Genomic DNA, 22,980 nt, shown 5'->3' on the forward strand with positions numbered 1-22,980 from the left:
GTAGATCATATACGTTATCCATCTAATGGCATAAGAAGACGTTCGATCGAGCAATACTATTTAAGGATATTGACATGTAAAATAAAAGACACTTTCACAGGAAAACCTTTGTGGCATAGCGAGCGTACTAGACACAAAGTCTCAATGGTTACAAGGCTGAATACGTCTAGATGAATGTTTCCGCATGCATTCATCCTATCGACAATAGACCCTAAAATATTATGTGAATTTTTGTTTCAAATACGTCGCTTCACCAAATACAGGCGAAAGTGCTGTTTTCGAAGCACGGTAATGGCATCAGGCATTTCAATATTACAAGCTTAATTTTTGTTGAAAATTGTATCTACGAGTGATTTTTTGCTTGATCTTTGTGTGGTTGTCTGGCTTTGATAATAGGAAAAGGGTGCTACAGGTTTTGCACGGGTGAAGTGCAAATAAATTAAAATGGTTTCTAATAAAAGAAAAATCGCAGCGCTAGCTTAATTTTATTTACGACGACCTGCAGAAACAACAACAACAACAACAACAACATCTAGCCTCGAAGTTAGTTCAAATTATATTTCTAAAAAAAACATTGTTATAAGTGATCTTAGTTCTGTTAAAAAATATATGCTATATACATTTTTAAAACAAACATTAATGATCAGTAATTTCAAACATAATTAGAATAGTGTTTTGTTATTGATGTTTTTTTTCTGTTTTTTCAATTTCTGTTTGTGTCTCATCCGTAATGGAAAAACATAAATGAGTAGAGTAAAAATTTTTTTAAGGAAACATTTATAGAATTGATTTTGCACTCTATCGCGTATAGTATTGCCCATTCGAATAAAATTAGCACTTATAAATTTCTATTTTTAATAGCTGACTCTTTGATGATTTGCCGTATACGTATACGACTAGAGTCAATCTAGAAATTTACAGAACTCGATGTTCTTGCATCCAAAGCACGGCCGAAAACTCTACCTTCTTGAGTCTGCCTTGCTCAAGATGGCTATCTTCTCAGAATGACTTTCTATCTAATTCGATAAAATAACATCGTATGATTTTCGCTAGGTACGAAGAAGTTAGTTCAGTCAATTTTAGAAACCATCTTTATAGAATACGAAGGATCCTAAACAGCTCATTTATGTCAATGGTCGCCAATAACTATATAATTATTACTCTCGAATCAAATTTGCTATTTTTTGACTTTTCCTGCTGCAGCAGCAAAACCAAGCGTTGTCTCTCGCGCCAGTTCGCTCTGTGCCAGAAGCTGCGTCTGAAATTAAATCGATAACATTTGTACTCACTCGGCGTGGTATGACCTCCTATCTCGGTGAGGTCGCCATTTCTCTGTCAGCGATAACCTTCAAGCAGACGCCGACGAGCGCGGCAGTACTCTAATACATTATTTAATGTCGACCAGCACGATAAAAAGCTATGTTGTGGTGAGTTTATGGCCCACGTGGCTTATATATCAAATTAAATTTCTATATATCTAGGACTTATGAAAGACTTACGATTTAAACGAAATCGGTTTACTGATTTTTAGAAAAGAAAAAGGCCATTCGAGGCCCACGTAAGATCCTCGGCAATGTTGTAACTATGGTCACTTCTCGTACGGTTCATAGTTGCTATATCTGCTGGTTTGAATTTGCTTCACGAATCTCTGATATCTTTTAATTCTGAGTGAGATACCGACGCCGATACTATAGAACATCTCTGCATAAATCGCGTACGCGGACCGGCACGTCACCGTAACTTATTTCACGGAAATATTTGTTACACAAAAGTATCATTGCTGTGAAACATTTGTGTGCAAGTCATAAGCATGTTATACCACGGTCCTTCTGAAGTAGAAGCTATGGCAAAAGATACAAGAAGCAAGTGGGTTACCCAAGGTTGCTAAGGGTGCGGGTGTGAATGATACAGAGAGGGTGCTTTACTTTACTTTAGAGTTACTTTAAGCTATAAGCCACAGCAAGGAAAGAAAGGAAGAATGCTACCAACACGCTAGCATTGTTCGAGCCACATATCGAAAGGCTATGTGGTTGCCTAACTGCGAACGTCCAACGGCTTACCTAATAGTGCCCAAAAAAGCTCTAGAGTCAAAAGCTGTGAAGCATTACAAGCCGAGACCCGGGTAGAGGACTTTTAACTGCTTAGGGAAATTGCAGGAAGTAGTTGACCGGTTCGCTATTGCAGCCAACAGGGGTAACAATATGCCCAGTACTTGGCAAGCCGTTACTCTCCTACCTCTTTTTGCAAGACATCGGCTTCCGCACCCACGGCCCATCTTCTACACACGTGGAGAACTTTTCACTCGAGACCGACGAGAGCAAGGTTAGGGCCGAAATTAATTCTAGTGAATAATAGATGGACTACGACTGGATAAAACTGAAAAACATGAAAAAAAAAAAAAGATTATACTAGCTCATCTAGAAGTTATAGAATATACCAGAAGGGTTTCAGTAAATTTAGGTTTTTCTTTTATATTGGCCATGTTGGCTGGCACTCCCAATAGACCAGAATCGCAACGTTTGCTGCTTTTAGTGCCTTTCCCGGAGTAAAAAAGGCCAGTTTATGAGATTTATGCGCAAGTGGCTTTGCCCGATTATTACACTGAGTTATGCAAGTCGAGTTTCATTACCCAAAACGTTTGTCTTGCGGAGTATAAAAATGGCATTACGCTCTATTTCTCAATCTGATAAGTGCTATTTGAAATAACATGAGACTCGTCAGCTCTTGAGTCCATTTCACCAAATATTTCTTCAAGCTCACTAACACGGTTAACCTAATTCGGCCTAGATTGTGCATCAGAACGCACTTCTGCCTACCTCAGAAAGATACAAAGAATGATGAGCTTTTCTTGCCTTGACTTAAGAAATAAATTTTAATAAGCTCTCGCCATATTAAAAAGGGCAGGCGTCCTCAATACAGATAGAATTAGCAGTTACAGCCTAGAAAATAAAAAATATATAATACCAGTAAGTAATTCTATTTAAATTTCATTGGACATCCGTTGAGTTAAAAAAGTAAGCAGGTCGGTTAGTTTCTCTACCGCAATATCGCACGTTTTTAAGCTACGTTTACACATGACAGATACTGATACCTTGTGAGTTACGCTGGACAGCGTGAGATAGGGTTACAAGGTGGAGCGTATCTCAGCATTTGTGAAACAAAAAGCACGAAAGAGTGCAAATTTGATAGAAACGTAATTTTCAGTATTATGTCCTATCAATCTATATAAGTACTTAGGTAGGTAAGTAGCCTAATAAACTAATGTACCCTTTATTATTATTTTCTGCTTAATAAATTAAGGAAAAAGGTCCCGCGCTTTATTACTGTACAGAAAACATCATATTTTTTTTATTCCTGTGGCAATAGGTACACATGTAAGTTATGTATACCTCGACATTGTTCACGATTTTCTGTTACGTGTTAACCAATTCATTTATTCGTTCTCGCCAGAAATTTTCAGGTTTGGTGTTTAAAAGCTTGTCCAGCTAGGTCCTGAGGCCTTTTTTACTGTTAAATATGCAGTTCCTAACTTCGTTTGCTGGCTGACGACGAATATTGAGGATACAGCAAAACCCGCACTAGAAGCCCAAAAGGGCAGCTTCGACAATGTCTGCCGTGTGTAGCCTCGAGTTCTCGTGGAGCAGAATGAGTTTATCTTATCTGTCGGGTCTTTCGTTTCGAGTAACCTAGTTGATTCGATGCATTTGGACCAAATAGAAGTTGTCAGGCTTTCGCAGGGAGTCAGGCTTATGCATTTCCGCTAGGCACAAAGCATAATCTTTTTTGGATGAAATCTAATTGCACCCTGAACCTCAGCTGCTTTGCTGGAGCTACTCACTCCGAGTTTTAATACCTGTTGACGTACAAAGACTACTTCTTATCACCAGTTATAATCCTGTGCAAAAATCGGTCACTATGATTGCTACCGATTGAGATTTTCAGATATAAAATTAAGCGGTAATAAGCTTCAGAATGTTCGTAATGTATCCAAGCTCCAAGTTCCTGCGGAAGCCAAAAGGACTTGTGTCGTTAAACGATAGTCTTGAGGGTGCTGTCCATTTCTGCACCAATTCTGGAACTGTTTATCGGCTACCCTCCAAACGTGCCTTCAGATAATTACCATCAAAATCAGACGGTCAGTCCTAGCGGAGGGGTCCTCCAGGTCCCATCTTTAAACCATTCCTTTTAGAGCAGTCCTTTTAGCGGAAGTGCCGTTACCGTGCACAAGATAAATTATAGCGTTTTAGTCCTGGAGAAACGCACAGGACAAAACCTGGAGCATCCGCCATTAAGTCATTCCTTTGAACTGAAGTTATACTCGCAATATGATGGTACACTAGTAGAGCGTTTTCGATATATCAGAAGAAAACAACAACAACAACAACAGCTGAGAAGAAGTAGGAGAAGTAAGTTAGCCTTATAAAGAGTATGGGAATTTTCTTTCGGACCTAATAGTTCCGGTATCTACATCATTAATTTTCATTCAATCAGTTATTCATCGTATAAAGTCACCCATTTCCGTTAATGTTTTTTTTTTAGCACTGGCAGTCCGCCTACACCCAAATGTCTAGACAGCTTGTCAAACGAAGTTAGGATGCGGAATGATGCTGACATAGATATGGATATACGATAATCGTATCTACTCGCCAAAAAGTAAACTTAACATTTAAATTTGTGCCTTAAGTTAATCAAAATATCCACTATTTTAGTTGTCTGGTGACGTATATCTAGTCAGGTGTACAACAACTCGAAAAGTATCGTAAGCTTATTGCAGAGAGAAAGTTCAGAAGAAAATAAATCTAGTTCATGGCTTAGTAAAGTTAATTTCGACGTGTAAATAAATAATTCACACTTAGGCCAAGCAGAGTTTATACAAACTGGGCAAAGTATATTAGAAACTTGTAAGCAATCGATCTACTAACTGGCTTGCCAAGTGCTAATATTTGCTCATTTCATAGAACCTGAGAAAAATTAGCAGAAGGTTTTTTCGTACCTAACCTGTCGAGATATGATTCCATTTTCATACAGTAGAGTCATCTATTTTTCATCGAAATCATCAACATCACACCTCAACTATGAAATCAAGGATTATTTTATTCTTACTTACATTTTCCACAATGCTCTTTCAGGCAGTCAAGATAAACTAAAATGTGTTTCTGAACATTTTTAAAATAGTCGTTCATTCTGTGTTTTAAATGCGGTTTATGTAAAGAAATGCTGAGTCTGTTATTTGTATTATGCTTGTAACAAGAGATAATGAATTACGGTTTTTGATATGCGCCAGCTCTAGCTAACAAGTGTGATCAATGTGAATGTTTTTGTGTTTGAAGCACAAAAGACTAGCTACAAAACTGGTACTAAACTTTTCATTATAAAGAAGGGCTTTTCAGCTGATTTAATAGAGCATCTTTTCCTAAGACATTGATTATTAACTCCGATTTTGGCTACCTTTTCTAGAATATAGAAGTTTCCTTTTTTTTTTGCCAACAGTTATTTATAAACGAACACGCTTTTAAAAAATTCTAATTTTAAACTAAGTAACTTCCTTAAAAAGCGTATGGAACGATATGGAATTAAAAAAGTATGGAAAACTATATTGTTTCCGCGTAAGCGGAAACAATATAGTTCCATTACGCTAAAACGAACTAAATAAGTTTACCAGTGTACCAATAAACATAATTGTAAGTATCGTCCGAAGTTTGTACTTAATGTTCTCTAGATTTCTATTTAAAAGCGACTGTCAACTTTTTCTGACCGTACATATATGTATACATATATATGGAGATCCCTCGATAAAGCTATCTGCAGCATAACGTAGCGTTCAGAACTTTTCCCTGCCTACACGAACACTTCCAGGACTGCATGAACGACAACAACGGGGTTGTAAAAATACAGGGATACAAAACAACGCGACAGGATACAAAATGACAACAAAACAGCGAAAATAATGCGTGATCTTGTCGCCATATTTAGGGGCTACTTGTTTTCGAAACTCGGTAATTTACTACACTTTATTTTTAAGTACTGCAGTGCTATCGCTGCTGGTAAATTTGGCAAGCCACTCCCTATCTGAACAATAAGCGTGTGGACTCTTGGGTTGATCATGAAACTCGTGTACAAACATGTATATATACATATATATATGTGTGTGTTCGACTGTGTTATTTGAGCGGTGGAAGGGTTATGGTCAATTTCCTCATAGCAACTATAACTGCTATGAGGAAATTGACCATAATATGCTAAATATGCTAAATTTAATGTGAATAAATAGGACAACCGATGCTAAAAGGTAAGGACACGCTTTTATCTATGACTTAAACAGGTGACTAATGGAACGGCTTTCTAAAAAATCAGATACAGAACTAAGACGATCCTTGATCGAATACATACATACACAATCCAATTGGCGCTTGATTGGGCACCATATTGAAATATTTATGACACTGTTAAGAATACACTCGACGATAGTGGTAATCGCTTCGTATTCCTGCCCTTTTTCTAGTTTCAAATCAAGTGTGGGCATCTACTGCAGTATTTGAAAACGTGTAAATCTACGTCCGTTGATATACCAAAACTGAGTTTGTCTACAATCGGAAATTGTCGTCCAATTGTCTATACGTGTTACAATGAATATGGGCGGGGCAAGGCTAGCCCTCATGATCGATGTTGAATACGGCATAACGTTCGATTGGACAGCTTACGCTAACTGATGAATCCAGCGTTTACGACTAGCGAGCTAATATGTAGTGTGTTGCAATAAGGTCCTATTAAATATAATAGGGTTTCACTCTGATGCAGAGTAGACCGACTGGTTTGTATATGAATTGTTCGTTGACATTTTAATGGATAGTTCTATATCAGGAGCGCGGTTCGCACGACTGGCCTTATTGTCTGACTATTTGTCCGTTGGTCGTGTACTATATGTGCATAGGTGCCAATCAATGTCAACACATTTTTTTTCTATCGGATACATTTTAAACTTACACAACACAATCTAGCGCTTGTTATTTTTTTCCTGGATGTAATGAAATCACTTACTGGCGCAACATGCAGAGTCGATCGGTATACTAAGTATTTGTGGTTAATATAAAGATTGAATAAATCCTACCCTTTTATAACAGGGTAGAAAAGGAAATAAAGGACAGGAACACCAAAGCATTTGTGTTTCTTTTCTTATCGATTTGCATTCATCTTTGCTAGACTCACCGGTAAAATACGCGCAATATATATTTTGCACCCTCCCGTGGGATAGCACGCTGGGTAAGACAAACAGTGCTTATTCTCGTACAACGGCTAGCTTACGAACGGCCAGCTGCCATTAACCCCGTTTCATCTCATTGCAAACTGCACTCGAGAGAACTGCGTGCCTTATTTCTCGCTAGAGTAGAGAGCCAATTGCCTAGCTGGAAGCAGTACTAGTGGTAATAGTCAGACTTATATTATTGTGAAAGGCCGAACGGAGCAACGGTCTAAGTTCGCCTACTTCAGTACGAAGCTGCGTCGACATCTCTCTGCCCTGGCCAAACGGAAGTAGCACGACTCTGACGACTTCCGGAGGAAGTCAAGAGCGATCACGAACTGATCCCAAACAACTCCGCTCCGCGTGCTTTTGCCTTTACATCACTTTCGTTGCTTCTTGCTACCCCTGGCTTTCTCATAGGGGCCCCGGAGTGGCATCAAGCGATCTACAAGCGAGCCAGAATCTCGCGCATTGCCCACCTCCGACAAGCAGTCGTTGCATTTCGGCCTTAGATGCCTGCCGGCTTGTTCTTTCGAATGTTGGCGAGAATCCGCTCAACCGGTTCTAACGGCTCAGAAACCTTTAGGACCCCACAAATGCTGTGGGTTGTCTAGTCTCGTTCTATTAGGACCACATTGAAGGTCGCAATAAGCCGAGAAACGGAAATGCGTGACAAGGCACGGGGCTGAAAATCGTCCTATGCTTAATGAGCAGACAACCGGTCAACCATAGTTTGCAAGTGTTAGAAGCCATTGGCATCAGTGGCTTTATGGGCCGAAGGGACAATACCTCTAACAAGCAAGAGAAAACGCAAAGCTATGTAGATATATAATATCCGCTCTAGCCCATTTGCTACAGCATCTAATAGCCGAACATCACAGCTTCCTTTTCCGGATTCAGATAAAGGCACCGTGGGCCATACGAGCCATCTTTGTGAATCGTTGAATCTTATGGCCGGTAACCTCTTTTGCTCTTGTCCTGCTATACCGCTTTGAGCTGGCCAACGGGCTGTGCATTCCTCGTGTCGCCGACGTTGGGTTTGGCCATTTGTCGTTTACATTACATCGGGGCAATGTTACCCAGAAAAAAAAACGCTGATTCAGATGAAAATTGCTTTTACAATATTCTTTCAATCGTTTTTTAAATAATTAGATATAAGGCGTCGATACAGTATTTTCTCTATACAGATTTCTCTGCAAGGTAACGACGAGGCTAACAATGGTTAGTGGGGAAAAATGTTTCAGTTGACCGAGCCACATGCGACGCGCGAATGTCTGTATAAAAAAAAAATAAAAACTTTTTTAATTTTTCGTAGATGATGTCGTTGAATACAACAAACCAAAGCTATGGAACATATGATTTAAATGATATTGAAGTAAGTCTTTTTTAGATAGCTCTCTTGTTCAATACCGTTAGTCTATATTCTGTCATCAACCTACATATATAATAAAGGCTTACAGTAGAAAAAGACTGAATTATACAATAATGAAAATGTTCAGCTTATGCTTGTGAAAGAACAAAACAAGCCGACAGTAAGGTTTTTCCCCAACAAAGCCTATTTTTTTCTCATTTTTAGACCTATATTTTTTTGCACGTTGTGTCTCCACGGATACAATACATTTTTATTGACGTGTGTAAAACACCGCATATAAAAGATACAATTCCAAACAACAGTGTTATCGCGCACATACGAAGCATTTAACTCTAAGACAATCTTTGACATAATTAAATAACTAGCTAAGCTAGTGTTTGAGAATTTCCCATACGCAGAAAGAGAATTGAGTCAAACTAATACCAGTCAAAATGCAGCACAGACCATCTCTAAAACACGATAATCAATTTTTACATCAATAATATTGTCTCTTTTTTGTTTTTTAGTTGGTCTGCTTCATTATAACTTGATACTATTTATGTCTTACTTGTAAGAACGCCGAGTGTGTATTGCGAATTTCTTTTCCACTAGTTACCGGTTCGTTAAACATACCCACGAAGCATCGTCTCCGAGCTTCCACTGATTAGCTATCTAATATCGATGTAGCATAGACTCTGATGATGCTAGATACATGTTTTACATATTTTAATAATGACTTCGCTCAAATAGAAATACAAGAGAAACGTTTCTGTGCTTTCGAAATACTGCCCCGTCACATTGGCGCTGGAACACTTTAGGTCGCTTGTCTCCTGAGTAACTTTAAACTCTTATGCAAGCTTGAAGTGATCCCCGCGTCATAGTCAGCAGTGAAATGTGCTTTTTCGAACATATATATATATATTTACTTCGTTAAATAAAAATGTCTTATAATATAAGCCATCCGTGTGCTAGTTCTTCACAGTTTTTTAATACTCAAATCGATTCAGCCTCTTCTTCTCGAAATACTCAGGATGACGACAAAGTATTACTATACTATTATTAATAAATTGTTCAAGTTTTAGTGCATGCATTGTTTGATATAAAACCAGGCGCCATTCCTCAAAAGCCTTTAACCATTAATTAATTAATAACTTAGAACTTTTCTGGATACTAGGTGAGGTATGTCTATTCATCGTGTGCTGGTAAGTATAGTACCTAAAACTTAACTATTTTAGAACATGTAAAAAGCTTACTACAGGCAAGCGATATCCACAGTCCGTATCGATATTCAGCTTGTCTTCTGGCCTAAAAAACTCATCAAAAAACAATAGATACGCGGTAAAATACAAGTGAAAATAGTCATCACTTTATCACCAGCAGGGAACGGCCTGTGGACAGGTGTTCGAGCCTGAGCCAACTGATTAACGATTGATTATGTATTCTATTGAGTAATTTGAAATGTTGTATAAAGAATGGGCGCTGGTCGCCAACGGTTCTTAAAATTATTACACCAATCTACTTTAATACAATTAGCCAAATATTTCACATGCCGTATACTTTTTTTTTTATTAAATGTATGTATTTTATGTCAGACGCATAATTATACTTATTCAGACATATTTGGCAAATCATTGCTTGATAACAGTGACACCCGGGAGGGGAGGGGGGAGGGGGGTAGAGAGGGTAAAGCCGTAAATATTTCAGAATAACTAAGACCTTTGTTCACGAGGTTTTTACCTTACTTTATCCAATAGAATACCAAATGAAAGCAAATTTATTCTTTTATCGTACTAACAATGTCAGGTTTACAATTAAATTTCCATCCTGAACCTAAAGTATAGATACGCCTGTACCAAATTTACAGGACGGAAATTTACAGGACAGGTCTGACTGCTTGGTTTTGCTTTTCAGGTCGGTCTTTACTTTTCAGAAGATCTACTTTATTTTTTTGGTTCTATCTTCTTACTATTCGATAAGTGTCTGTATGAAATTTTTAGGCATATTAAAGGTGGTTTGATAGATTGACGTCTTCTACAGCCCTAAAAACTGTCTGCTACATGAGCTGACTAGCGTTTCATCACACGGCGTACTTACTAAATTTTGCTCTTTTAAATCAATACTTATTTAGCTCAATGGAAAATCTATTGGAAGATGAAAAACCAATAAATGTATAATTCTTCCCTGAGGCAAAACGAATCCGCATGGCCTTGTCAAATTTTATTTAAGGCATTCCAAAAAAACGTTGTCCAGTTACTTGGTTCAGAATCTTTAGATAGAGACGTGATTAGTGCGAACAGATAATTGGAACCTTAAACAGTGGCTGAAGTGCATGTACTTTGAATTTGGACGTTTCGAAGGTCACTTAAATGAAACAAGATTAAAAAAATTTATCTTGATTCGAATTACTGATCGAATTTACTAAACGAGTTAGAGCTAATGAGACGGTCAGTTGCAGAAGTGCCGCTATCACTGAACGACAAAAGTACCCTATAACGGGAAATGACAGCTACGTCTACCCACTACATTTCAAACTCGATTTGATTTATGTATGACAAGTTCTTGTGAATCTTCTGCTGGATCAATCTGTATGAAAACACACAGAGCTGACTCTAAACGCCAATCAGAAGGTGCGGCACGGCTGATATTTTTTTGACCGTTTGAAGAAGACGTTCGGAAACACCACCATATCTACAAAATCCCATAAGATCTTGCAAATGGGTCTGCTAACGTTCTCTACCCAACGCAGTGCAAGCACGGCGCCGAAAGAGTAAAGGTTTCTATAGCATTGAGCCTTCTCTTTATTTCATAGGTTCAAACGTTCTTTGTTCTCAGGTATGTAAGTGTATAAATTTTATGTGGCTAACATAGCACTTTATTTTGAAATAATAGCAAAAATAATAAATAATATCCTTTCAATGGTCAGCCTGACAATAGTCTCGAAAAGTGGTGCCTTATAAAAAAAAGTTTCAATTGATAAATCACGAGGCTGAGAAAGTTGACTTTCTTTCTAATTAGAATTTTGAATATATCTAGGATTTTTTTAAATTATTTTTGTTCAGGTTAGGTCCTAATTCATGACAACAAGCCTTGTTGTCTGAGCGAATGTTTCTTTCAGTGTTATCTTGACTTAGCGTATTCTTCTGTTCCGTAACCTTAGCAAAGAAGGTTATCGTAGAAAGACGATACCGCCAAACTATCAATGATAGGATCTGTATGCTGCTTATATACGTTCTGTCTCTGCTAATTAAAGCAGCTTTTGTTAAGGCGTACCGTTATGTATGTCCGCACCTTTCCCGTCAATCATGTTGAATTGAAAGAGAAAGCATGAGAACAAGCTCATACCAACAAGACATTTGACATTAGCGAGCTAGTTCCATCCGATTATGTCTGTCTGTACCCATAGTCTACGTAAATATCCGCAAAAACTCACACATATTGTGTAGAAACCCATCCAGAGCCGGTTACCCCAATACCTGTAATGCATTACTCACGTTCACAGCAGGGTGATTCTGCGGCATACAATAGCAGGCGACAGTCGAGTCCTTCGATCACGACTGATGAATGCTCTAGCAGTAACTAAATTGAACAGTGACAAGGTTATGTTATTCCTATTCTTCTACATGTATATAGTAGAAGACGGCCAGGCATGTAGCTAGCACAAATCGTTGTAGGAAACAGTGACATTGTAGCAACTATGTCAGAGTCTGCGTATATAGCAAGCCGGACACGCACTCACGTATTTACAGATAGCAGTTGGTGATGACAACTCTGAAATTAATTGCTCTATCTGGCTTAGAGAATAGACAAGTTAAGAAAATTAATATACAATACATAATGATCATTCTTTTGACAGATAGTAAATGGTGTTAGCTCTCGTTATTGCCGAAACGTTCGTTTCGGGTTCTCTGTTATAGGATCTATCGTGACATACAAAAGCTTCTTGATTTTAATTGAGATACCACCGAACGTCTGTGTTGCCAATGGGCGCAGCGCAACTCTGGAACAGCGTTTGGCCACGACTTTCTTTTTACGGAAATTGCGCAAATATAGTTAAAACAAATAAAAGACTGAGCCAGATTTATGCTTGCTTGTAACGTTCCTATGCAGATTGCTTATTTGTAGTGTTTTTTTTTTTAAACGGTCCTGGAGGAAGAGAATCTTTTAATTCCGAGACTAAAATCCTTCAGTCTAGCCAGGAGGTGATCTTTTACGCCGATGATCGTTTTAAGGGTTGCCTTGGTAGTTTTCGTCAGTGCCCGTAGACACGACATGCGTTCACGGTAGGACTAGATCCAAAATTTTGACATAATCAGATCACTATTTTTTTCACAGATACTATTTTAGAAACGTAAACGTCGGATTCTACTTTAACGTGCTATTATAGATTCGATATCCTTCCAATCAGAAGCTATAATTGAGCAATGATATCACGCTACTTGAAGACAAAAGACAAACAAAAACATTTCATGAGTCTGAACACGTAACGAGTACCAAATACACAAAATTTAAATGGAGAAGCAGTGTTTCTTCGATGTGTCTGAAAAGATCTTGGCTCGGTCGTCAAGTGTACGATTGTGTTTCTGTGTTGTCTATTGCGATACTTTCGTCTCAACGTGTTCTGGGAACAATGATAAATACCGTATCCTAGTGTGAAGAACATGGCTGTAGTGGTGTCCAGGATTTTTTGTTTCAATGGTTTCCATGTTTCTGGGCTTCGACAACAATTGATTAGATTAGGTAATTTTGCATACGTTACTTGTATTGTACTTTGTTCGAGAGCTGTAGTCGACTCGAAATTTAACGCAGAAATTAGCTCCCACATTCTGATGTTATAACGGTATCATTGCGACAACATGGCCGCGGGACCGGTACAGATGCGTACCTGATACATATACAAGAGTAAAATGACAGGACGACACCGCGAATCGCGAAAAGGCAGTCGGCCTCAAATTGACGTTGATTTGTTAACAGTGGCCTACAGGTGCGCAGGCTACTGCCAGTATTACGAGTATATTTAAACAGTGTCAGACGAGTCTTAATGGGTTTTCAAAGTGTCAAAGTGTTTTAAGTCAAAGTGTCCTAGCCACAATGACCGTAAATGATAGGTAACATACAATTAAATTGCGGTTAGCCGCGTCGGACAAATGACAACGAGTGCTCTTTTGATTTAATCAGTAATACAGCAGTCTGTGTCTCTCGTCGTTTGGTTATGCTCGTTCTACTGCCCCGTTAAAGTCGCCTGTTGCGCACGGACACTCAGACTGTTTCGGAAATTATTCTAACTAGAACGTGGTAGAAAAACTAGTATCTTTCCACAGGGTTATGCGAGAACACTCACGCGTGGTCAAGTTAAAATTTCGTGACCTTCGGAAACAGCGACACATAATTTGCTCTGTACATTTGCAATATAATTATCCTCAAAATGTTATCATTATATCGATCTGATCGAATCGACGAAAGATGGCAAAGAGGCCACTGTCAAAATAATTGACCTTCTGCCTCAATCGAAATCCACGAACACAATGCAACACCCGTATACTCAATTGTACCGTTCACCGATTAAAAAAGGTCAAAAGTCTTTTTGGAGACCTCTATCGAAGATTCATAGTTTCGATCTATTAAAAATCTTCCCCCTTCTACATGAGGCTGTGACGCGGCAGTCACTTCCAAATGCTGCGTTTACGCCATGCGATGATATATCTTTATGCTCAGCATTCAACGTACATTTTAATGGGTAACTAGGTGTACAATTTTTTTTTTTTTCATTTATTCTCACTTTGCGAAATTGTTCTTATCAAAAGAGATTGGTCAGAGGTTTTTCCCTGTGTTTGGAAAATATCTCGTATGACTGGATGGAGGCGCATTATGCTCGTTGGATAATTTTGAACTAAATGATTTTTCTGGAAATCAAATTCTCACTCTAGGCCTTAAGCTACTCAGCTTTAATATATTGCTCTGGCTTGTGTGCTTCTATATTTTTACTCAGGGATGAGAAAAGCATGTAAAGGAAAGCAGCATGTTACAGCTGGAGCCCGCAAAGGGGGCATTGACGAGTATCATATTAAGCGGTATCCTAATTAGTCGAAAAAAACACCGCGCTATAATGTTAAAGATTTATGAATCTTTTTTTCTTTTAATAATTAGTACACACAAAAAGTATTCTGAATCGGTGTGTGCCACCCGTGACTAAGATCTACATTTGCATATTTATAATACAATGTAACTCGTTTGCCTGATCGCTTCGCGCTTCTGTTACAGCCTTGGCAAAATGAACACAAACCATTACATGTATTACTAATATACGACAATGAACACGTTTGTTATTGTCTGTTTTCTCTAGGTGTTTTTCTGAAGAAATATACAAAAAATTCGCTGTATCATTTTAGCCCCAATTTGTGCTTACCCTTCCTTGTTTGGCATCAGCTATACTTGTAAAAATTTTGTCGTTTTAATCTGCCAAGCCGAAAAATAGCGCGCACTCGATGTGACCCGGACTAGTCCAGATGTTGAAAGAGGCATTTCAGCTTGATTATTCGGTGTAGCTTTTCATTCAATAATCGCCATTGCCGTCGATATAAGTGGACGCAATCAGTGCGTATTGATAGAAACGGCATTCTTTCTTAGCTTAGTTTCAGGGGTTTCACTGCTGGTGAAGTCGATTTTCGACGAAGGAATCGATAACATTAACATCTGAAGTTGGGAAGAGCACTCACGAACTGAAATATTTAAATACGATAGGGAAAAAGGGAATAACAAGGTTCTGGTGAGGCACATCCCTGCCCGTTCGAGACGATGAAATGGGTCTATAAGCCTTTCTTAACCAACCGAGGCGCTAACCCTCCCTGGGGCTTTCGTCAATCGTTTGGGATTGCGCCAGTAAAATATTTTTGTGTTAGTTACATATTTTCCGTATTGCAACGACCGACCAGGGAATCACATGAACTCTTAAATCATCTGACAGTGATTACTTGAGTGGCCATTTTACCACACATTTTAACGTATTACAAGCGAAGACGATAATAAGTAAAAAAAAAAAAACAAATACTCGATAGAAACCAAATATTCTGTACGATGACAACATCATGTTGAGTTTGGTAAAGACGTTTGTTTATATGTATATGCACCGCAACAGCACATGTTGAATGTAAGTATTCTCAATACCGTTGTACCCTAGCCGGCAGCCATTTTGAACTAGAGACATGTTATCTGTCAAGTTACCCGCGCGACATTCAACGAAATAATTAAAAACTTTTTAGCAGGCCATACACGCACGAAGCTGCACCTCGCCCAGACATAAGCGTTATGTTACAAATGGATGGTAGGTTTCTTCAGAAAGCAGAATCAACAGTAATAATAATCTAGCCATAACCTGGGCTCCGAAGAATGCTTCCGGTGTAGATACTCGCAACAGTTACTATTATTGCCCTTATTTTCATGGTCGTTGTAAGTAAGAGAATCATCTCATTGATGAATATCTACGCACCAGCAATAGCTGTAAGAACTTCTCAGAGTAAACTTTCATCCCAGTAAGGTGCGTCTGGTGAGAAACTGAGATAATAGTAGAAAGTTACTTAGTAAATTGACGTCTGTTGAACATTGTGATGCCCATATCACACATGTTTCGACTAAACACTTGACGTTATGCTACTTCCCCGACCAGCTTATAATCAGGGTACCCGCATAAGCAGAGGTACCTCGTTGTTCTTCATCTTTTATAATTATTAGTTTACGAAAAGCTGTTAGCACATAAATCACAGTAAGACCTAGCATTCCTGTTTATAACAAATCGTTATGTAAAAATCCTTCATGGAAAGCAACAACGATGGCTGAATACAAATGTGTATATATAATATGTCACAAATCACATTGATGACGGACTTACGCCACCCAGCGCCGAAGCAATACGCGTCTCTTGCTATCCTAAAATACGTTAAATGTGACTCAGCTTTTACATGCGCACGTCGGAGCATACGCGTACCCTCTAAATGCTCACACGGTCCATAGATAGCAATCATCGAACTGGGCTGAAGCAATGTCCAACGTTAATTTCTGACGATTGTACGTAATCGTCAGGATCCTGTCGATTTATAAATTTAATATAAGCAGCGAGAGTAGACTGCGGACACGTACTGTCATCTAGGTTAAAATTCAATTAATTTGTCTTCTAATCGGGCCTGAAGTAAGCTAGACTATCCTCAAAGGTTATCCAGCGAACGAATTGGATATACCTATGGGTCATTGAACGCTGTAAATAATGATACGCTGGGTGCATTAGATTGATGTATAGTTTTGATGATTGACGGACTGACGCACGAGTGCCGTAAAAGTAGTATCTTTGACGACGATGCTATTGAAATCCTTTTGCACGTGTATCATCGTGCAGACGATTATGTGGGGCCGTCGTCGACGAACGCGGCCATAGTAGTGACTTTTTCCACTCGAAATGGACGTTAAAGCGGCGCAACGACGACAAGGTCTGACTCGTTGTGTTCGGCAGTGTTGCCATAAGTAAGCTGAGGCCAGTGATTAGCGGCGGCACCGAGCGTAAAACTCGACCCATTAAGTGATTCGTAGTCTGTCCGCTATTCGCATCGCTGAACAAAAACAAGGTCGCGCCGGTCGATGCCAATTAATAGGGAGGAAATAAGGATCAGTATTCGACTGTTATAGGGACTAAACAACCCCAGCGCAAAATGGGGTGACCAAGTACAACACAATGTACCTATGTATATATATATGTGGATATTTGTACGAAAGAAAATAACTTATCGTTATACATTGTTTTTGGTCTTTATGACCTGGACCAGATTTACCTTGATCGCAGCAAGCAAAGCTAAATTTAGAAGAGTTCTTTTACCCTATACCCTATTCATAATAATAGTAATAGATTACTCTAAAATAAAAGTCTACTCTAACAACAACGATTAGCCAAAAAGCCGCGAACGTAGCCACCCAGCTTCATTGAATGCGTACGACCTGGACTCTCTAGCAAATGAAGGGTCACTCTGCCCATACAATACGCTGTGCCCCTTACTTTCAACCTATATAAAGGAAATTCAGAAGGTATGTAAGTCTCTTTGCATGTCTCCTGATTATTTTAGCTTGTTCTTTGCGTTTTAGTTATTTCATTAAATGTTACTCATTCCTTGACCACTGGCGTTCTCAGTTGTTAAGTTACATTTACATCCCAGTGGAATGAAGCCGATAGCGGTAGTGGCTCTCTGTCAGTATTCGATCGTACGACGCTCGTATTAAACATTGGCCATTTTATAGGGAGTGCCACTCAGAAGAGCTGTCCACAGTGACTGTCTACGCAGACGTTGTCGTTTATTATCATAGTCGTCTAAACACTTGATCTTCAGTGGCCTGGCAACGGGCCCGATGGGATTTTTTCACCGATGTCACCGGTGACGAATAAGCGAACGAGCAAAAGAAAGAGCCGGCCCGCGCTTTCGGCAGGCTGCTGGTATGCGTGGTTGAACCCATTACAGAGTTGGCGTACGTTTCGCCGTAAGTAACGCCGATCCTCTCGAGTCAAAACCGGAAATAGAAATGGTACGGAGCGAGTTTTCTGGACGTTTGACTGCCACTCACGCCTACTTCTAGACGGCTAAACATCTATGTAGTGCTTAACATTATCTTTTATATGCGTCTGCATGATGCCGTTAACCCTAATTTTTCTACAATGATAATTTCATTTCCATCTGAATGGTGGTCAATAAAGATGCGTCGTCAAGCAGAAATAGTTGTAGTGATTTTTTAGAACATTATGAAGAAAAAAAAAAAACAAAAAAAAAAAAAGAGAACTTGCTTGATTCTCAGAGGTAGGCCAACGTACGATGCGTAACTGTGGGATGAAACTCGCGCGTGTTCAACGTCGCAAGCTATAACACATTACTATATGCCACAAAGTTAAGAAAAATCAATACTTCATTTGTTTGGAACGATGCTCGAAAAATAACAAAATTGTGTTCAATGGTTTTTTTTAGAACGATCAGATAACGATATAGAAAAATATTTTGGCAAGCTAGTCGAAATCCCTTCGGATTGAGTGTCGGCAATGTAAAAATTTAGAATTGATAGGATGAGATAGGGGACCAGGAGCAGAACGAGTAAAGTCGTTTACAATCAGTCCAAATAATTTGCATTTTTTCCTCAGTCGTAGTGTCTTCTTGGGCAATTAAAACAATATAAAAAAAAAAATATGTCAAATTGGCATAAATTTGGTCTTACGTTTTCGGAGCGCGGCAGGGCCTTAGTTTAAAAGTTCTTCGCGTTTTAGGCCGCCATTAGACACTACTTTAGACGGTTACCTGCGAGTAGGTGTCCATGTCCGAAAAAGCTAAACTGTGTCATGCTACGATTTGAGCATAGCATGCTAAATGTTCAGAAAGGTGGTTTACGAATATCTGATCTCAAAATATAACAAGGTCCAAAGCTTGTCCATCTGGCTATAGGCTATGGATCTACTGACGACTAACTTAAAACATTTTCTAATACAGGTCAATTAGAATATCACAAGAACAACTTTAGATCTATGAATGAATTGTCAGCACCGTAAAGAACATCGTTAAGAAGGTTACGACAAAGTATCTACTGTAATGGAAATCATCCAAGAATAGGATGTCTTCCCTCATTTGCCAGCAGACGTCGAGAGTGAAGTTTATTGCGTAACGGAACTGTCAGACTCAACCATGTCATGGACTTGTAGTGGGACGAGATTGTTATTGTTGTCTCTGAAATTGAAGATTTTCTATTCCGAAGCAGATGAATACAAGCGCATTCGTTCACAATCTAAAATTACGTGGTCCATGGCGGGTCTGAAACAGTAACGCAGACGGTAACGGCTGAAGATTTTGATAAACGCGCCTAAACCAGCTCGGTGATATGAGGTTGTAAAACGATGCTACCAGTGGCGCAGCCGCTCCATAATTCCCATAAGAATGGAAAAATAGTCATCGTATAGTTTAAGGTGCTTGCAAAGTTACAATTAATTTTAGCGAGCAAAGTTTCTTGTTGCTATTTACTTTGGACCAAATGCGCATTGAAGATGAGAAAAAAAAATCGTAAATATGGGGGGAAAAAGGAGAAGTGACTCATAGAAGTTTGTAATTAGTATAGAAACGCAATCAGTTGATATTTACGTGTTCGTAACTTTTAGACCTAAAATGTCAATGCATAGAATGACACAAACCGGCAATCTGCCCGTGACTACGGTAACGTTATGTGACGTGTAACCGTAACGCCCAGCATTCGTGTACAGCTGATATTATTATTCGTAGTACCTGCTGTGACACTTATATGATACTAAAGTTGTATACGTACGCACATACGTACGACGTTAGAAGAAGATTTTCTGAAAACTCCCTCCTTCCGTCAACCCCCGCACAATAGCAAAGTGGAGAAGGTCGCCGTGGGGCTACGATTAGACTAATCTTACTGATTCATTCTGGCCCCGGTATCGATCATCTAGCAGAATGTTACCGCGATTTTTTTTTTTCGTTACGAGGATATACTTTCCTATATATATATGAACGTATATGATGGACGACATCGTCTGGTGGTGGTCTACGATCTTCATGGCCACGTCTTTCTTGTCTTACTTGACTGCTTCTGCGCTACGTTCGCTGTGTGCTTAGTTTAGCGCGACTCAATTCAATAGGGAGAATACATACGTGTAAGATCATGCAATAAATTTGTACACATACACACATATAAAATTCTATTCAATTTTTTTTAAGTTCGATTAGAACGCTCCAACAGAAGGAAAGCGTTCCGGATTCTCCGGGGTACCCGGAGAAAACAAACAGAGCGATGATCAAGACACAGAGATACACATATATATACATGTATAACTATAGAGAGATAACGAGATTTGGCTTGGGTAGGACACTTGAATTAGGTGACATTGCTGATTGGACCATACGTTATCCCTTTATAAAGAATATTGTCAATAAGAGAAACGCTCCGAAACAAACGCCTTTGGTAAAATAGAATGCAAGGACGCATTCAGTTCTGCTTGTTGGGGAAGCCTTTTAGCGACGATGCGTCAGTGGCGGCGGCGGTAATGTTCAAACCAGAATCATAGAAGGTGGCACTCGTGGTAAGAGTAGTAGAAATCAAAGTTGGTCGGTTCTGCATTAGAAGACAGTGCAAAGCCTTTCAGCGGGTTGGACTTTGCATGGAAGTTTAGGAAATCGCGAAGAGCAGAGGCCGTAAAAGGTCAAATTTAAGGAGACAGAGGTAAAAAGTTAAAATTTTCCACAGCATTTAGATACAGGTAAACATGTTAAATTGAGGCTTACGTTATTTATATAGCTTATTTTATAACGCTATATAATAACAATAACTAGCGTAACCGGGCTAAGGCGATGAAGATTCGTTCGAAGCGTTTAAGTATATTGAACATGTCAGATTCGTCTGTTAAGCTGATTTATATTTCGAGAAGACATGAATATAAAATGATAGCTTTCGTAGACGGGTGGAAACTGTATGGGACTGTCGCTGGCAAACGGAATTTGCCAGCGACAGTCCTACACAAGTTATAGAAAGGATTATTTATTTGTCTGTGGCCTTGTTGGTCTCGGCAAACGTCTTGATCAGATGCTGTGTAACGCATTCAGTTCGACTTTGATAGGTGTTATAATTTCCAGACGTACTCCTCGTTACAAATTGCCAATTTCGTATATTATTTTTATATTAGCTCTTAGCTTTACGTCTTCGTTTCCAGGCGTATGAATGACTATGGCTTATTAGGTCTACATTCATATTGTCCATTATATATACCTTCTGAGTCAGGACGACCAACGCTCGTTCCGTTGCAGCTTCGCCCTATTTCTCAGCCAGCCTTTGTCATGCCCAGCGTAGGCTTAAGCGTTTTAAATTCTATTATTCTATGCGTTACTAGTAACGGTAGTATGGCTTTTTTTTTTTTTATCGCTAGAAACACTGTCTCGTTTGTAGGACACTTGTCCTTGCGACCCTTTGCAAACAGTCGCCGGTCATTGATATCCTAACATAGTTATTACTGTTATTATGAATCTTAACGCTTTTGTTCTACGCGTATCCTTGACTCTTATTAGAATTATCTAGGGAGTACGCTGCATCGTGAAGCAACAGTACGTATGCAGAACGAGAATACGTATGAATAATGGCTTCCTGTCCACGATTGTTCGACGTTGTTATTTTTATTAGGCCGTCCAGGTGACATAGACAAATAACATACATTTCTTATTTGACTGCCCCTTGCTTTTTGTATTTGGACTCATTACTTGACAAACAATCTCGAAATTATAACAACATTTAAGGATATAGTTTCTACGAAAATACATTTGTATCTGCAACTTGTTTACGAGAAGTTCATTAGATAGGGAGAAATACGTCGACAGGTGCGCGCTACATTCGAAGTTCGTCCCCTTCACAGATGTTTAAAGAAATGTATCTTTCGTAGTGTTCGCGTACGGCATTTGTCCACTATTATTATCAATGAACAAAAAAAAAACAGTCTATCCACAAATTGACTTCGAAACGACCAACCATAATGGTACCCTGCGGCGCATAGTTATAATTAAGAAAAATTTAATTATCGATGTGATCAAATAGTGAGACTGCCACCGGCAAACCCTAAAGACAATCACCCAAACGGAGTTTAGCATCAGCTAAACTGCGTCACCTAAACATTGCCTGGCTCAACTGTAACGTCAATAAAGTACTCTCAAATAGCTTCTTACTTTGGAAACCCATATTAACGTAACCAAATATATTCATTACTTATGAACGCAAACCTCTTTTCTGCTAGACCTATTATTTGTACGTTCATATTTTAGATTTCTCCAACTGTGAAATAAAGAGGTTCCAACATTTGGTCCAGCCATTAACGTATCGGCTCAATAGTGAACTTAGCTTTGAATATTATAACGGGAAAAGTCATGATGTTTTCCATTGGGAATAAACAACAATAACCTTTTTAGCTAGCGCAGGACAATATATTAGACAAATGAAAAGTAAATTTGAGGTGTACATCCAGCCTGTCTGTATCTATTCTTAATCCCAGGAGCGAAGCGGTGAGGTTCCATCAAGCATCTTCTATTCTAAATCTAGATAACCTTTAACCAACCTGTCTAGCCTAGTAGAACAAGCACGCTACGTACTCTTCTTGAAGATAAAATGACATAGTTTGTGTGAATGTGGACGATAGACAGAGGCCGTCATCTTCCCGGACGTTGTTTCATTTCGACCATTGATACGACTGCTTTGGTGAGCTTTAACGCTGATAAGGGCCTAGCAAATGTCACGCCAGGATCGACCACATGGAACATATAAGCCAGAATTTCAGTCGTTTACTAGGCCCCCTTGAACGCACTGCACGGCACAGTACTGCATGTTGAAA

The 22,980-nt window shown here is 39.0% G+C and overlaps 2 protein-coding genes across 4 annotated transcripts in view; one reads left to right on the top strand and one right to left on the bottom strand.

Moving 5' to 3' along the window:
- The window catches only part of LOC111251535 (2-aminomuconic semialdehyde dehydrogenase-like), a 46,057-nt gene extending 43,767 nt beyond the window's left edge, over positions 1 to 2,290 (bottom strand). The window contains exons 1-2 of one of the 2 annotated variants that reach the window (XM_086978216.1): positions 2,236 to 2,290; positions 1,162 to 1,258 (exon numbers count right to left, since the gene is read on the bottom strand). In XM_086978216.1, coding sequence (XP_086834342.1) covers positions 1,162 to 1,258; positions 2,236 to 2,275 — 137 coding nt within the window. In that variant the 5' untranslated portion in view covers positions 2,276 to 2,290. Of the gene's footprint in view, positions 1 to 1,161; positions 1,259 to 1,499; positions 1,832 to 2,235 lie in introns of those variants that run through there. The other variant, XM_086978219.1, reaches the window with a different exon arrangement.
- LOC111255597 (uncharacterized) overlaps positions 1 to 22,980 on the top strand; it is a 49,017-nt gene that overhangs the window by 7,954 nt on the left and 18,083 nt on the right. The gene's annotated exons all lie outside the window — the stretch shown is intronic.

This window comes from Varroa destructor, unplaced genomic scaffold, assembly GCF_002443255.2.
Source record: "Varroa destructor unplaced genomic scaffold, Vdes_3.0 BEIS01000001.1, whole genome shotgun sequence".
In the NCBI taxonomy this organism is placed as follows: domain Eukaryota; kingdom Metazoa; phylum Arthropoda; class Arachnida; order Mesostigmata; family Varroidae; genus Varroa; species Varroa destructor.